Raw genomic sequence first — 16,608 nt, 5'->3', positions numbered from 1 at the left:
TTTATAATGTTTTGTAAACTCAGAGGAGCACGGTATCCCTCTCCATTCAACTCCACTATAATCCTGAGGGGAGGTTCTTTACAACATGCATCCAATCCCCTGGCTCCCTCACATAATCCGACCAATCACATGCGTCAATGTGCCGCGGTTCACAGCGCGGTGACAAGACAGGGAAATGATAGAGATGGTAAATCGCTTTTCTCAAAGCTCTACCCGGAACAGGTTTCAACACAAGTCATATGACCACAGTCATGTGATAGTTTACGGACCAGTGTGATCTACATTTACTGCACATAACGAAATGGTAGTTTCCTCATAATGTTTTACAGTAGATTATGCCTGTAAACCGATATAAAACGTTGCGGGTTAGTTTGATTATTGATATCACCGCTTGTAGACGCAGCAGAAAGACCGCGCGGTCCCGTTTCACCCGGAATAAACTCATAGAACAACTACTTACGTATTCTATTAACGTTGCAACCTTCACATTGATAAAGCCTCCGTTTTTTTAACAGTAATGTTTGCTCAGGCAAACTGGGTATGTCTCCTGCTCGCCGCGTTGCTGATAGCAATACCAGCAAGCGGGACGCGATACCAAGCGAACTGGGAGAGTTTGGACGCAAGACCGCTTCCTACATGGTACGATGAAGCCAAGTTCGGGATTTTCGTCCACTGGGGGGTGTTCTCAGTCCCCGGGTTCGAGAGCGAGTGGTTCTGGTGGCATTGGCAAGGCCAAAACCCACCCGATACGAAGTGTGTTAAGTACATGCTGGATAACTACCCGCCCGGGTTCAGCTATCCAGATTTCGCGCCCCAGTTCCATGCCCAGTTCTTTGACCCGGATGACTGGGCTGACATATTCGAGGCTTCCGGTGCAAAGTAAGTCTTATTCAGTTTGTATACCTATATATTTGTTTTATACCAATAGGCAACACAATCTGTAGTGATTTAAAAACGGAAGTAGGTATTGACCCAGCAACACTGCCAAGTTAAATAAAGGTTCAATATTTTTATATATATATATATATAATTAAAATGGGGAAAGTGCACTACCACAGTCTGACAGAGGCTGTAGTACAGTATTATGTAACGGATGTGAAACGGCCAGGTTAGTTAGCGGTGGTGCGCGCTAAATAGCGTTTCAATCGGTGACGTCACTTGCTCTGAGACCTTGAAGTAGTGGTTACCCTTGCTCTGCAAAGGGCCGTGGCTTTTGTGGAGCGATGGGTAACGATGCTTCGAGGGTGACACTTGTTGTGTGCAGAGGGTCCCTGGTTTGCGCCCGGGTATGGGCGAGGGGACGGTCTAAAGTTATACTGTTACAATTACAGCCTTTAATTTAAAGGCTCCAGGTCTTTTCCCAGTCTTTGCCTGTCCCACGTATCTCCAGGTATGTGGTTCTGACAGTATTACATCCTATAATTTTAAAGGCTCCAGGTCTTTCCCCAGTCTTTACCTGTCCCACGTATCTCCAGGTATGTGGTTCTGACAGCGAAGCACCATGAAGGATTCACTACCTGGCCCTCTTCCTACTCGTGGAACTGGAACTCTGTGGACACTGGACCACACAGAGACCTGGTGGGAGACCTGGCAGAGGCCGTACGCAACAGGTAGGATTTTAACAAGGCACCCGATTGACAGACAGAGAAAGAGAGAGGGGTTGAAGTTATTAATAGATGCTGATCTGAGGACAGTTTTTTTTTTGTGTGTGTGCATGTTTTCACCTAATTTTAATTGGATAATGTTACTGGTGGTTGGGGGGTGTAACCCCTGCTCAGACTTTGCATGCATCAACCAATGGTTGCATGCCACGTCATCGACCGTGCCGTTGGGCACCAGATTGCTATAACAAAGTGATGTGCTTAGCTAATACGTAAAATACCTATCCAGGCGTTGAATGCTGTAGTCTTAGCTAAGGCACCTAGAGAAGGGTTGAAACTGTCTATAGACACCGGTCTGTGTTGGGTTTTACGTAGTACTGTCCTAGTTGTTGTATGGGGAGAGTCAGCTGTAATGTGCTGTGTTTATAATAAGCACAGGCTTGTAGCTGACAGCAGAGGTAGTTCTGTATTCAATCCAATGTATTTCATAAAGCCTTTTTCAGCTGTTGTCTCTTGACAGTTCCCTATATCTCCCAGTATCAGCTGTTGTCTCTTGACAGTTCCCTATCTCTCCCAGTATCAGCTGTTGTCTCTTGACAGTTCCCTATCTCTCCCAGTATCAGCTGTTGTCTCTTGACAGTTCCCTATATCTCCCAGTATCAGCTGTTGTCTCTTGACAGTTCCCAATCTCTCAGCTGTTGTCTCTTGACAGTTCCCTATCTCTCCCAGTATCAGCTGTTGTCTCTTGACAGTTCCCTATATCTCCCAGTATCAGCTGTTGTCTCTTGACAGTTCCCTATATCTCCCAGTATCAGCTGTTGTCTCTTGACAGTTCCCTATATCTCCCAGTATCAGCTGTTGTCTCTTGACAGTTCCCTATCTGTCAGCTGTTGTCTCTTGACAGTTCCCTATATCTCCCAGTATCAGCTGCTGTCTCTTGACAGTTCCCTATCTCTCCCAGTATCAGCTGCTGTCTCTCGACAGTTCCCTATCCGTCCCAGTATCAGCTGTTGTTTTTTGTGCTCGTCTGTTCACAGGTCGCTGCACTATGGACTCTATAACTCCCTGTATGAATGGTTCAACCCCCTCTACCTGGCAGACAAGAAACACAACTTCACGACACAGGACTTTGTCTTGAAAAAACTTCTGCCTGAGCTTTATGACATGGTCCTAAGGTAATTTAGGCCAGAATAGGTCTACTGTGGATACTAAAAAAAACACATTTTTATATAAATATATTTTTTATATTATTATGGCTGAGATGGAGGGCACAGTAGACTTACAACATAGTATATCTCCGTCATATATATGTAAAACAGGGCTAAAGGTCTTATAGCTGGGCTTAGATGACCATATATGACACAAACATAGCTTTTGTTCAGATACCCCTTCACTCATTTTCCCCTCACCGGTCTCTCCTGTGGTCCAGCTACAAGCCAGAGTTGATCTGGTCTGATGGGGACTGGGAAGCTCCTGACACCTACTGGAACTCAACAGAATTCCTGGCCTGGCTCTACAACGACAGTCCCGTTAAAGTGAGGACTTCCTACCCATCGTCACCTAGGTCGTTCGCGTCCCATATGAAACCCTATTCTCCTACATAGTGCACTATTATAGGGCTCTGGTCTAATGTAGTGCACTATATAGGGAATAGGGTTCTGGTCTAAAGTAGTGCACTATATAGGGAATAGGGTTCTGGTCTAAAGTAGTGCACTATATATAGGGAATAGGGTTCTGGTCTAAAGTAGTGCACTATATATAGGGAATAGGGCTCTGGTCTAAAGTAGATCACTATATAGGGAATAGGGTTCCATAGGGCTCTGGTCTAAAGTAGTGCACTATATAGGGAATAGGGTTCCATAGGGCTCTGGTTTAAAGTAGTGCACTATATAGGGAATAGGGTTCCATAGGGCTCTGGTCTAAAGTAGTGCACTATATAGGGTTCCATAGGGCTCTGGTCTAAAGTAGATCACTATATAGGGAATAGGGTTCCATAGGGCTCTGGTCTAAAGTAGTGCACTATATAGGGAATAGGGTTCCATAGGGCTCTGGTCTAAAGTAGTGCACTATATAGGGTTCTGTTTGGAACGTTAAAGACCTATTAACTTCTAGGGCAGTGTTTTACCAAGTCTGGTCCTGGAGACCTACGGTAGTGGTGGCAGGTTTTCATTCCAACCCAGCACATACTTCATTCAGCTAATCACGGCCTTGATGATTAGTTGAATCAGGTATTTTAGCGCTAGACTGTAAAACAAAGTAATGTACACCCTGTAATTTGCAGAGGTTACTGATATCCTGGACAAGGGTTTGGGGACTGGGGAACAACAGATATATTTTCAGTGTGCAGTCCAGTCTATGGATGAATTTAAATGAGTAACCACCGTGAAATATGTGTGTTATAGTGACCGAATCTGCCTCTGATTGGCTGTCATTTGTATCACCCCTCCCCCTCCAGGATGTGATCGTGACCAATGACAGGTGGGGGGCGGGGTGTTACTGTAAACACGGTGGCTACTATAACTGTGCAGACAAATACACCCCTGGGGAGCTGCCCAAACACAAGTGGGAGAAGTGTCAGTCTGTAGACACACAGTCCTGGGGTTACCGCAGGACCATGAGGCTCTCTGAACTGATGGATCTGCCCAGTATCGTACAGGTGAGAGAGAACCCACGTACTGCACTGATTCACCCCTGTACACTAGTCAGGTAACCAAAGGTGTCATCTGAGGTGTCATCTGAGGTGTCATCTGAGGTGTCATCTGAGGTGTCATCTGAGGTGTCATCTGAGTGAGTTTCAGAGAATATGAACGTCATCTGTTACTAGTAACGTCATCTGTTACTAGTAAATTATTGATTTCATGAACCTTGTTTCTAAAGCTACATAAGTTCACGTGGGCTATTTTTAGCACCTTATTTTTTTTAGGGAGACATAAATTAGGTGCCTTACATTGTGTCTACCATCGCCCCTGGTGTAATGTACATTTGCTTAAGCATTATGACAACTCTGGTTCACAATGGTAGGGATTAACCGAGCTGGGTTTGGGTCATTGTCTCAACGCAGCCTTATAATGCTGTGAGAGGATCCAGGAACCTGCGTTACAATGGTAGGGATTAGCCGAGCTGGGCTCGGGTCATTGATAAGTCCCTATAATGCTGTGAAAGGATCCAGGAACACAAATGATTTGGGTGGATCCTCCTTATAAAACAAGCTTTGTTTTCCAGAAGGTGTCAACATTGTCAGTACATGTTTACACCCACAGAGCTGCAATAGTCTGTTATGGAGGGATAACAGTCTGCTGAACCGTTCAATGCCACCATTTAGGGAGGGCACAGGGACAGATATTATGGGGTGTTTGGTATCAAGCAGAGACCCAATCAGTTCTTTAATTCCCATCTTCAGTACACGTGTTAGTAACTAGTATAGACAGTACACCCGGTGGTAACTAGTATAGACGGGACACCTGGTAGTAACTAGTATAGACAGTACACCTGGTGGTAACTAGTATAGACGGGACACCTGGTAGTAACTAGTATAGACAGTACACCTGGTGGTAACTAGTATAGACGGGACACCTGGTAGTAACTAGTATAGACAGTACACGTGTTAGTAACTAGTATAGACAGTACACCTGGTGGTAACTAGTATAGACGGGACACCTGGTGGTAACTAGTATAGACAGTACACCTGGTGGTAACTAGTATAGACAGTACACCTGGTGGTAACTAGTATGGACAGTACACCTGGTGGTAACTAGTATAGGCGGTACACCTGGTGGTAACTAGTATAGACAGTACACCTGGTGGTAACTAGTATAGACGGGACACCTGGTGGTAACTAGTATAGGCGGTGGACCTGGTGGTAACTAGTATAGACGGGACACCTGGTGGTAACTAGTATAGGCGGTACACCTGGTGGTAACTAGTATAGACAGTACACCTGGTGGTAACTAGTATAGACGGGACACCTGGTGGTAACTAGTATAGGCGGTGGACCTGGTGGTAACTAGTATAGACGGTACACCCACCTGGTGGTAACTAGTATAGGCGGTACACCTGGTAGTAACTAGTATAGACAGTACACCCGGTGGTAACTAGTATAGGCGGGACACCCGGTGGTAACTAGTATAGGCGGGACACCCGGTGGTAACTAGTATAGACAGTACACCTGGTGGTAACTAGTATAGGCGGGACACCTGGTAGTAACTAGTATAGACAGTACACCTGGTGGTAACTAGTATAGACAGTACACCTGGTGGTAACTAGTATAGGCGGTACACCTGGTAGTAACTAGTATAGACAGTACACCTGGTGGTAACTAGTATAGGCGGTACACCTGGTAGTAACTAGTATAGACAGTACACCTGGTGGTAACTAGTATAGACGGGACACCTGGTAGTAACTAGTATAGACAGTACACCTGGTGGTAACTAGTATAGACAGTACACCTGGTGGTAACTAGTATAGGCGGTACACCTGGTGGTAACTAGTATAGGCGGGACACCCGGTGGTAACTAGTATAGACGGTACACCTGGTGGTAACTAGTATAAATAAAATTTGATTTGATTTGTATAGGCGGGACACCTGGTAGTAACTAGGATAGGCGGGACACCTGGTGGTAACTAGTATAGACAGTACACCTGGTGGTAACTAGTATAGGCGGTACACCTGGTGGTAACTAGTATAGGCGGTACACCTGGTGGTAACTAGTATAGGCGGTACACCTGGTGGTAACTAGTATGGACGGTACACCTGGTGGTAACTAGTATGGACAGTACACCTGGTGGTAACTAGTATGGACAGTACACCTGGTGGTAACTAGTATAGACAGTACACCTGGTGGTAACTAGTATAGACAGTACACCTGGTGGTAACTAGTATAGACAGTACACCTGGTGGTAACTAGTATAGACAGAACACCTGGTGGTAACTAGTATAGACAGTACACCTGGTGGTAACTAGTATAGACAGTACACCTGGTGGTAACTAGTATAGACGGTACACCTGGTGGTAACTAGTATAGACAGTACACCTGGTGGTAACTAGTATAGACAGTACACCTGGTGGTAACTAGTATAGACAGTACACCTGGTGGTAACTAGTATAGACGGGACACCTGGTGGTAACTAGTATAGACAGTACACCTGGTGGTAACTAGTATAGACAGTACACCTGGTGGTAACTAGTATAGACAGTACACCTGGTGGTAACTAGTATAGACGGTACACCCACCTGGTGGTAACTAGTATGGACAGTACACCTGGTAGTAACTAGTATAGACAGTACACCTGGTGGTAACTAGTATGGACAGTACACCTGGTGGTAACTAGTATAGACAGTACACCTGGTAGTAACTAGTATGGACAGTACACCTGGTAGTAACTAGTATAGACAGTACACCTGGTGGTAACTAGTATAGACAGTACACCTGGTAGTAACTAGTATAGGCGGTACACCTGGTGGTAACTAGTATGGACAGTACACCTGGTGGTAACTAGTATGGACAGTACACCTGGTGGTAACTAGTATAGACAGTACACCTGGTGGTAATTCGTTGGGTCATGGACTCCACAATGTGTCAAAACCGTTCCCGTGTTGACTCCAAAATGTCCCACAGTTGTCTTAAGTTGTCCTTTGGTTGGTGGACCATTCTTGATACCCACAGAAAACTGTGGAGTGTGAAAAACCCAGCAGCGTTGCAGTTCTTGACACAAACGGGTGCGCCTGGTCACTACTACCACACCCTGTTCAAAAGGCACTTTAATATTTAGTCTTGCCCATTCACCCTCTGAATGGCACACAGACACATTCATGCCTCAACTGTCTCAAGGCTTAAAAATCCTTCCTTAACATGACTCCTCCCCTTCATCTACATGTCTCCTCCCCTTCATCTACATGTCTCCTCCCCTTCATCTACATGTCTCCTCCCCTTCATCTACACTGATTTGAAGTGGATTTAACAAGTGACATCAATAAGGGATCATAGATTTCACCTGGTCAGTCTGTCATGGAAGGAGCAGGTGTTCCTAATGTTTTGTCCGTTCTGTATGGTTGCAGTGATTTAGATTAGAAATGAGACGCCTAATGTCAGTGGAACGTACATCTTCATACATATGCCTTGCAGTCTGTCTGGGCCGACTGCATGTTCTGACCCTCCTTGTTCTCCTCTCCAGGACCTTGTCCAAACAGTGGCCATGGGGGGTAACTATCTGCTGAATGTGGGTCCTACCCCCGACGGCATGATCCCCCCAGTGTTTGAGGAGAGGCTGAGGGGCATCGGGGCCTGGCTGGAGGTCAACGGAGAGGCCATCTACTCCTCCAAACCCTGGAGGCTCCAGACTGAGAATGCCACCGTACCTGTCTGGTAGGAGAGAGGGAGGGAGGTGATGGGGGTTCTAGTAGTGTTTGTTAAGGGATGGAGGGGATACAAGTGGATGCAGGGTTTTGTTTCAGCCTGGCATTAACACATCTGATTCACTGACTCCTAAGGTATCTCCTAAGGAGGGCTTTAAAAGTTATGTGTTGAATATCTCTATCTCTCTATCTCTCTCTCTCCCTTCATCCTCATCTCTCTCTCTCTCTCTCTCTCTCTCTCTCTCTCTCTCTCTCGCTCCCTTCATCCTCATCTCTCTCTCGCTCCCTTCATCCTCATCTCTCTCTCTCTCTCTCTCTCTCCCCCCTCTCTCTATCTCTCTCTCGCTCCCTTCATCCTCATCTCTCTCTCTCTCTCTCTCTCTCTCTCTCTCTCTCTCTCTCTCTCTCTCTCTCGCTCCCTTCATCCTCATCTCTCTCTCGCTCCCTTCATCCTCATCTCTCTCTCTCTCTCTCTCTCTCTCCCCCCCTCTCTCTATCTCTCTCTCGCTCCCTTCATCCTCATCTCTCTCTCTCTCTCTCTCTCGCTCCCTTCATTCTAATCTCTCTCTCTGTCTCTCTCTCTCTCCCCCCCTCTCTCTCTCTCGCTCTCTCGCTCCCTTTATCCTCATCTCTCTCCCCCGCTCCCTTTATCCTCATCTCTCTCCCCCTCTCCCTTTATCCTCCCCTCTCTCCCCTCTCTCGCTCCCTTCATCCTCATCTCTCTCCCCTCTCTCGCTCCCTTCATCCTCATCTCTCTCCCCTCTCTCGCTCCCTTCATCCTCATCTCTCTCCCCTCTCTCGCTCCCTTCATCCTCATTTCTCTCTCTCTCGTTCCCCCCTTTCTCTCTTGTTGTAGGTACACCTCCAAATACTCCAGTGTGTTTGCTGTCTTCATGACGAAACCCACTGTGTACACATTCCACCTGTCTGAACCTATCACAGTAGAGAGCACCACGGTGAGTGGAGTTGAACCTATCACAGCAGAGAGCACCACGGTGAGTGGAGTTGAACCTATCGCTGTAGAGAGCACCACGGTGAGTGGAGTTGAACCTATCGCAGTAGAGAGCACCACGGTGAGTGGAGTTGAACCTATCGCAGTAGAGAGCACCACGGTGAGTGGAGTTGAACCTATCGCAGTAGAGAGCACCACGGTGAGTGGAGTTGAACCTATTACAGCAGAGAGCACCACGGTGAGTGGAGTTGAATCTATTACAGCAGAGACAGTAGAGCACCACGGTGAGTGGAGTTGAACCTATCGCAGCAGAGAGCACCACGGTGTGAATGTTATGTCAGCTGTTATAATTCCAGTAATGTATGGAGTCCATACATCCACAAAGCGTTTGAGTAGGAGTGTTGATCTAGGATCTGTCCATATAATCTGATACGTTATGATGTAAAAGGCTACACTGATCCTAGATCAGCGCTCCCACTGAGATCTTTCAGACATATGGCCACAGACCTTATGAAGAATAATTTCAAGTGAAGTCTTCGCCTAGCCACTGACTTTCTCTGCTCTCATCTCTCCCCTGCTCTCCCTATCTTCTCTCCCCTGCTCTCCCTCTCTTCTCTCCCCTGCTCTCCCTCTCTTCTCTCACCTGCTCTCCCTCGCTTCTCTTCTCTCACCTGCTCTCCTTCTCTCACCTGCTCTCCCTCTCTCCATCTCTCCCCTGCTCTCCCTCTCTTCTCTCCCCTGCTCTCCCTCTCTTCTCTCCCCTGCTCTCCTTCTCTCCTCTCCTCACTTCTCTTCTCTTCCCTGCTCTCCTTCTCTTCTCTCCCCTGCTCTCCTCTGCTCTCCTTCTCTGTTCTCCCCTCTCCCAGGTGACATTATTGGGGAACCTAGAGCCTCTGAGATGGGCTCCTCTTCACCCCCGGGGTCTGATCATCCTCCTTCCTGAGTTACCCCCAACCCCGGCCCAGGCCTGGATCCTCAAACTGGATGGGGTCAAGTGATCTGGGGTGATAACCAGCCTCCTGAATAGGCCTTTAGCTACTGGTGAGCAGTGAAGGTACTCCACGAGACTAGTTGGAATGAAATTAATACATTTGTATTTTAAAATGTTGGAAGATTTTTTAGAATGACCCGGAATGAGTGTGATGTGATATTAGTTGGGCTAACTTTGTGTAATTGGCGCCATGTTGACACCAGATTTTAAATGATCGAATATAATTCAATGATGCATTTGGGGCGGCAGGGTAGCCTAGTGGTTAGAGCGTTGGACTTGTAACCGAAAGGTTGCTAGATTGAATCCCCCGAGCTGACAAGGTAAAAATCTGTTGTTCTGCCCCCTGAACAAGGCAGTTAACCCAGCTGTTCCCCGATAGGCCGTCATTGTGAAGAAGAATGTGTTCTTAACCGACTTGCCTCGTTAAATAAAGGTAAAATAAAGGTAAAATAAAGGTTAAATAAAACGTTCTGCGGAGCAAAACCATTGTAAAGAATTCAGAACCTCTGGAACAAACAAGTTGAATCAACTTCGCTTAGCTTTGGAGAAAGGAGAAAAGATGCATATTTTTCCTGTGATTTTTGTATTTTTTCTACGCTTTTGTGTTTGTGTTTGTTAGACTCTGCTGTTTATTGTGATTTGATTTTTAATGTTTTTTTATTCATTTGGACGGAATCATTTCGGAAAGTTTTCAGACCCCTTCCCTTTTTCCACAATTGATTGATGACTAAAAAAAAGTATTTAATCTACACATACTCTCTAATGACGAAGCAACAAAAAAAAGGTTAGACATTTTCGCAAATGTATTGAAATGGAAAACAGAAATACCTTATAATTATTCAGACCCTTTGTTATGAGATTTGAAATTGAGGTGCATCCTGTTTCCATTGATCATCCTTGAGATGTTTCTACAACTTGATTGGAGTCCACCTGTGGTAAAATCAACTGATTGGACATGATCTGGAAAGGCACACCTGTCTACATAAGGTCCCACAGTTGACAGAGCATGTCAGAGCAAATACCAAGACATGAGGTTGAAGGAATTGTCCGTAGCGCTCCAAGACAGGATTGTGTCGAGGTACAGATCCAGGGAATGGCTCCAAAACATTCTGCAGCATTGAAGGTCCCCAAGAACACAGTGGCCTCCATCATTCTTAAATGGAAGAAGTTTGGAACCACCAAGACTCTTCCTAGAGCTGGCAGCCCGGCGAAACTGAGCAATCAGGGAGAAGGGCCTTGGTCAGGGAGGTGACCAACAACCTGATGGTCACTCTGAAAGTGGTCTAGAGTTCCTCTGTGGAGATGGGAGAACCTTCCAGAAGGACAACCATCTCTGCAACACTCCACCAATCAGGCCTTTATGGTTGAGTGGCCAGACGGAAGCAAGTCCTCAGTAAAAGAAACATCACAGCCCACTTTGCCAAAAGACACCTAAAGACTCTCAGAATCAAGATTCTCTGGTATGATGAAACCAAGATTGAACTCTTTGGCCTGAATGCCAAGCGTCACGTCTGGAGGAAACCTGGCACATTTCCAAGGTGAAGCATGGTGGTGGCAGCATCATGCTGTGGGGATGTTTTTCAGCAGCAGGGACTGGGAGACTAGTCGGGATTGAGGCAAAGATGAACGGCGCAAAGTACAGGGATCCTTGATGAAAACCTGCTCAGGACCTCAGACTGGGTCGAAGGTTCACCTTCCAAAAGGACAACGACCCTAAGCACACAGCCAAGACAACGCAGGAGTGGCTTCGAGATAAGTCTCAATGTCCTTGAGTAGCCCAGCCAGAGCCCGGACTTGAACCCGATCGAAAATCTCTGGAGAGACCCTGAAAATAGCTGTGCAGCGACGCTCCCCATTCAACCTGACAGGGCGAAGATCTGCAGAGAAGAATGGGAGAAACTCCCCAAATATAGATGTGCCAAGCTTGTAGCGTCATACCTAAAGTACTGAGTAACTTGTGTAAATGTGATATCAGTTTCAAACATTTTTACATTTGTAAAAATGTCTAAAACCTGTTTTTTGCTTTGTCATTATTGGTTGTGTGTAGATTGAGGAGGGGGGGGGGGGGACAATTTAACTGTTTTTAGAATAAGGCTGTAACGTAACAAAATGTACTTTCCGAAAGCACTCTATGTTCCTCTCCTGTGAAGATTTATGTGTGTCTGTCGAGCTTCTGTTTTAAAGATGTCATGATGATGGAGGAAATTAATGATGAAATGAATTGATGGAAATAAACAAAAGCCACTTTTTAAAAAAAAAAATTATGACTGAATAAAGAAATATTTGATTAACTGAAGTGCTTTCTTAACAGGAGACAAAAAGGAATGTTTATAATTTTAAACAATCAATTATTATTATTTATTTATTTATTTATTTTTTTACAATTGAACAAACATGTTTAGTCTCTGAGGAGCATCATTTGTCGTGAACCCAACAGAGCGATTAGTAAACTCCCCAGGGGATAGTTTGTTCTGATGGGGGACACCTGCTAGATACTGGATGTGTTTACAGTGCCTTGAAAAAGTATTCATCCCCCTTGGCATTTTTCCTATTTTGTTGCATCACAACCTGTAATTTAAATGGATTTTTATTTGTATTTCATGTAAACAAACACAAAATAGTCCAAATTGGTGATGTGAAATGAAAAAAAATTACTTTATATTAACTTTTATATTAAATAAAACGGAAAGTGGTGCGTGCATATGCATACACCCCCTTTGCTATCAAATCAAAGTGTATTTGTCGAATCCAACAGGTGTAGTAGACCTTACAGTGAAATGCTGAATACAACAGGTGTAGTAGACCTCACAGTGAAATGCTGAATACAACAGGTGTAGTAGACCTTACAGTGAAATGCTGAATACAACAGGTGTAGTAGACCTGACAGTGAAATGATGAATACAACAGGTGTAGTAGACCTCACAGTGAAATGCTGAATACAACAGGTGTAGTAGACCTCACAGTGAAATGCTGAATACAACAGGTGTAGTAGACCTTACAGTGAAATGCTGAATACAACAGGTGTAGTAGACCTTACAGTGAAATGCTGAATACAACAGGTGTAGTAGACCTTACAGTGAAATACAGGCTCTAACCACTGGTGCAGGAAAAAAGTTGTGTGTGTGTCTGGTCCGAACAATTGAACACATGCAGTGGTACTACTTACTTCTACCCCCACCTTTTTTGAAAATTCTGTTAAAAATCGCGCAACTTTTCAGCGTCCTGCTACTCATGCCAGGAATATAGTATATGCATATGATTAGTATGTGTGGATAGAAAACACTCTGAAGTTTATAAAACTGGTTAAATCACGGCTGTGACTATAACAGATCGTGTGTTTCATTGAAAAACGCAAGAAAAACTGCTCTCTGAAAGCAAAAAATAATTTCCATAAGTCACTTCCACCAGTTGTTAAAAGAGAACAGAATTTAATGGGAATCTGCCTGCACCTCATACAAATTCCGCACGATGGCGCCATTGTACTAATTTTCAATTGAATTAATTGTTGGAAAATACATCTGTCTGACCTCCAGTTTCCCAGTCTTCACCCGGATGCAGTTTAGAGAGAGATCAGATGGCATTGTTTTTGAAGTGAGGACCTATTGAAGAGACATCGCCCTGTAATCATTTTGATAGATTATAAACGTTTACTAATACCTAAAGTTGGATTACAAAAGGATTTCGAAGTGTTTTGTGAAAGTTTATCGTCGACTTTTTTAATTTTAAAAAATTACGCAGCGTTTAAAAACGATGATTTTTTTCTGAATGACACAACCTCCATACAAAGCTATTTTGGGTATATATGGACCGATTTAAACGAAAAAAAGACCCAATAGTGATGTTTATGGGGCATATAGGAGTGCCAAGAAAGAAGCTCGTCTAAGGTAATGAATGTTTTATATTTTATTTCTGCGTTTTGGGTAGCGCCGGCTATCGCAAAATCTGTTGTTTACGTGTCGAGCTGGCATTTTGGGGGGTGCATGCTATCAGATAATAGCTTCTGATGCTTTCGCCGAAAAGCATTTTAAAAATCTGACTTGCTGGCTAGGTTCACAACGAGTGTAGCTTTAATTCAATACCCTGCTTGTGAATTTTGATCAAAGATTGAGTTGTAACGAGTACATTTAGCATTTAGCGTAGCGCATTTGCATTTCCAGGGGCATACTTGGGACGTCTGCGTGTCAAGTATTCTCAAGAAGTTAATGAATATGATGTCAGTTCGGTTGTCATCTGAGACATTCTCATCAATGATAAGATGACATAAACTCTACAGTGGAAAGTCTACACATCAGAGTTATCGGATTCACATGTTGTGCAACTTAAATGTTTGAATATAAAATTATTGGTGAAAAGATTAAATGTAATTTTAGCTTCCAAATGGGAGATTTGGGTTTTCATAAGGTAAGGGCTCTGCTCAATCAGTGGCCCGCCCCTGTGAAGAGACATGGGTTATAAAACTATGAAAACACACCCTTCTCCCTCCACTATATAAAGCCTTGACGAAAATGTAACCTCCTTCCGAGGACGTGAGGACGACGGTCCATATGTTAAAAGGACTAACATGTCAGCTGTTCTGGGTACATTAGGATGACGATACGATGTCAGAATGGTTCAGATAATAACTACAGAACGAAGCCAACCTCAGCGTGAGCTTTGATTGTGAATGGTATGAACGTTGAACTCTTATTCACGACAGAAGTGATACCTCCTAGCCTTTATGACGTAGTTTGTAATCAAGTTATGATTCATTCTGTGTATATGTAATTCTGTGTGATTAGTTAAGTATTTAGTAAATAAATAATGAAACCCAATTTTGTATTGCTGATTCAACTTGTTAGCCAGGGTTTGTGAAGATTTTACTACTTTCAGATGAGACTGAATTAAGATGATGATTAATATTGACTGCTATTGATGTAAAATATTACTAGGTCTTTAAGAGTTTATTAGGGAGATAACAGCTCTATAAATATTATTTTGTGGTGCCCCGACTCTCTAGTTAATTACATTTACATGATCAGCTCAATCAGCTAATATTAATTACAGAGAAAGGATTTTATAGAATAGCATGTCATATCACTTAATCCGGCATAGCCAAAGACACGACAGTAGCAAGGCTATAAACAGACACCTGTTAGTCAGGCTTATTGAGGTAGTATGTAGGTATCGTTAAAGCGAATATGCATATATGATGAACAGAGAGTAGCAGAAGCGTAAAAAGAGGGTTGGCGGGTGGTGGGACACAATGCAGATAGCCCGGTTAGCCAATGTGTGGGAGCACTGTTTGGTCGGGCCAATTTAGGTAGTATGTACATGAATAATTTTGCACGCCCAATTTTTCAGTTTTTGATTTGTTAAAAAAGTTTGAAATATCCAATAAATGTCGTCACACAGACACACACACACACACACACACACACACAGGGATTGATTCAATCCGTATTGCGGAAGGTCAGGGCTATAGCGCAATTGAAAATGTATTTTTCCATTGAGCTAACATCGTTTACTGTGAATGCAGTCTCAGCAAACCCAGGAACGTTGCCTTTAAATCTCAATCGTGCTATAGCGCTGAACTTCTGCGATACGGATTGAATCGAGCCCAAGGTCTAGTCTATTGGGAAGGTGAAGTCATGATGGAGACATGATCTTCGGGAAACTAACAAGACCTCACCTGGCTCTTAACTGTCACGTTCTGATCTTTATTTCCTTTGTATTGTATTTATTTAGTATGGTCAGGGCGTGAGTTGGGTGGGCAGTCTATGTTTGTTTTTCTATGTTTTGGGGTATTTCTATGTTTCGGCCTAGTATGGTTCTCAATCAGAGGCAGGTGTCATTAGTTGTCTCTGATTGAGAATCATACTTAGGTAGCCTGAGTTTCACTGTGTGTTTGGTGGGTGATTGTTCCTGTCACTGTGTTTTGCACCAGATAGGACTGTTTTGAGTTCTCACGTTTATTGTTTTCTTTAGTTTATTCATGTATAGCGTCTTCATTAAAAAACCATGAATAACCACCACGCTGCGTTTTGGTCCACCTCTCCTTCACCACAAGAGAACCCCGTGACATTAACAAAGAGAGAGAGAGAGAGAGAGGCAGAGAGAGAGAGAGAGGCAGAGAGAGAGAGAGAGGCAGAGAGAGAGAGAGGCAGAGAGAGAGAGAGAGAGAGGCAGAGGGAGAGAGAGAGAGAGAGAGGCAGAGAGAGAGAGAGAGAGGCAGAGAGAGAGAGAGAGAGAGGCAGAGGGAGAGAGAGAGAGAGAGAGGCAGAGCGAGAGAGAGAGAGAGAGGCAGAGAGAGAGAGAGAGAGAGGCAGAGAGAGAGAGAGAGGCAGAGAGAGAGAGAGAGAAAGAAAGAGGGAGAGAAAGAGAGAGAGAGAGAGAGGCAGAGAGAGAGAGAGAGGCAGAGAGAGAGAGAGAGGCAGAGAGAGAGAGAGAGGCAGAGAGAGAGAGAGAGGCAGAGAGAGAGAGAGAGAGAAAGAAAGAGGGAGAGAGAGAGAGAGAGAGAGAGAGAGACATTAACAGTTCACCTGTAGACCGCTCCTTATATTATCCACACAAAGAAAGACACAGACATGTTTTTATTTTTATTTTTATTTCACTCGCTAAAAATAGCTTTATAATAATTATAATAGTATTAATCATAGTATTAGCAATTAGAAAATGTTTACAAGGTGGACCGTGTTACATTCTGTGTTGGGTAAACCACTTCACAGTGTGCCAT

General features: G+C 44.2%; 1 protein-coding gene across 1 annotated transcript; it reads left to right on the top strand.

Annotated features, from left to right (window-relative positions):
• The first annotated feature begins 211 nt into the window (after window positions 1–211).
• LOC139373884 (tissue alpha-L-fucosidase-like) lies at window positions 212–12,624 on the top strand. Its single transcript, XM_071114981.1, has 8 exons — window positions 212–879; window positions 1,476–1,610; window positions 2,639–2,776; window positions 3,031–3,136; window positions 4,057–4,257; window positions 7,773–7,963; window positions 8,810–8,909; window positions 9,772–12,624. Exons 1-8 carry the CDS (start codon window positions 518–520, stop codon window positions 9,901–9,903), a joined length of 1,365 nt encoding a protein of 454 aa, XP_070971082.1. The 5' UTR covers window positions 212–517; the 3' UTR covers window positions 9,904–12,624.
• The last annotated feature ends 3,984 nt before the right edge of the window (window positions 12,625–16,608 follow it).

This window comes from Oncorhynchus clarkii, chromosome 18, assembly GCF_045791955.1.
Source record: "Oncorhynchus clarkii lewisi isolate Uvic-CL-2024 chromosome 18, UVic_Ocla_1.0, whole genome shotgun sequence".
NCBI classification, from domain to species: Eukaryota; Metazoa; Chordata; class Actinopteri; order Salmoniformes; family Salmonidae; genus Oncorhynchus; species Oncorhynchus clarkii.
The sequence above is the reverse complement of the archived record's forward strand: the minus strand, read 5'-3'. Positions and strand labels throughout refer to the sequence as shown.

What these genes read in the sequence shown, in the direction of transcription:
- LOC139373884 (XM_071114981.1), top strand. Translation starts at nt 518, where the DNA reads ATGTTTGCTCAGGCAAACTGGGTATGTCTCCTGCTCGCCGCGTTGCTG. An exon ending in TTCGAGGCTTCCGGTGCAAA is followed by an intron (nt 880 to 1,475) that starts GTAAGTCTTATT and finishes ACGTATCTCCAG; the next exon opens with GTATGTGGTTCTGACAGCGA. An exon ending in AATGCCACCGTACCTGTCTG is followed by an intron (nt 7,964 to 8,809) that starts GTAGGAGAGAGG and finishes CTCTTGTTGTAG; the next exon opens with GTACACCTCCAAATACTCCA.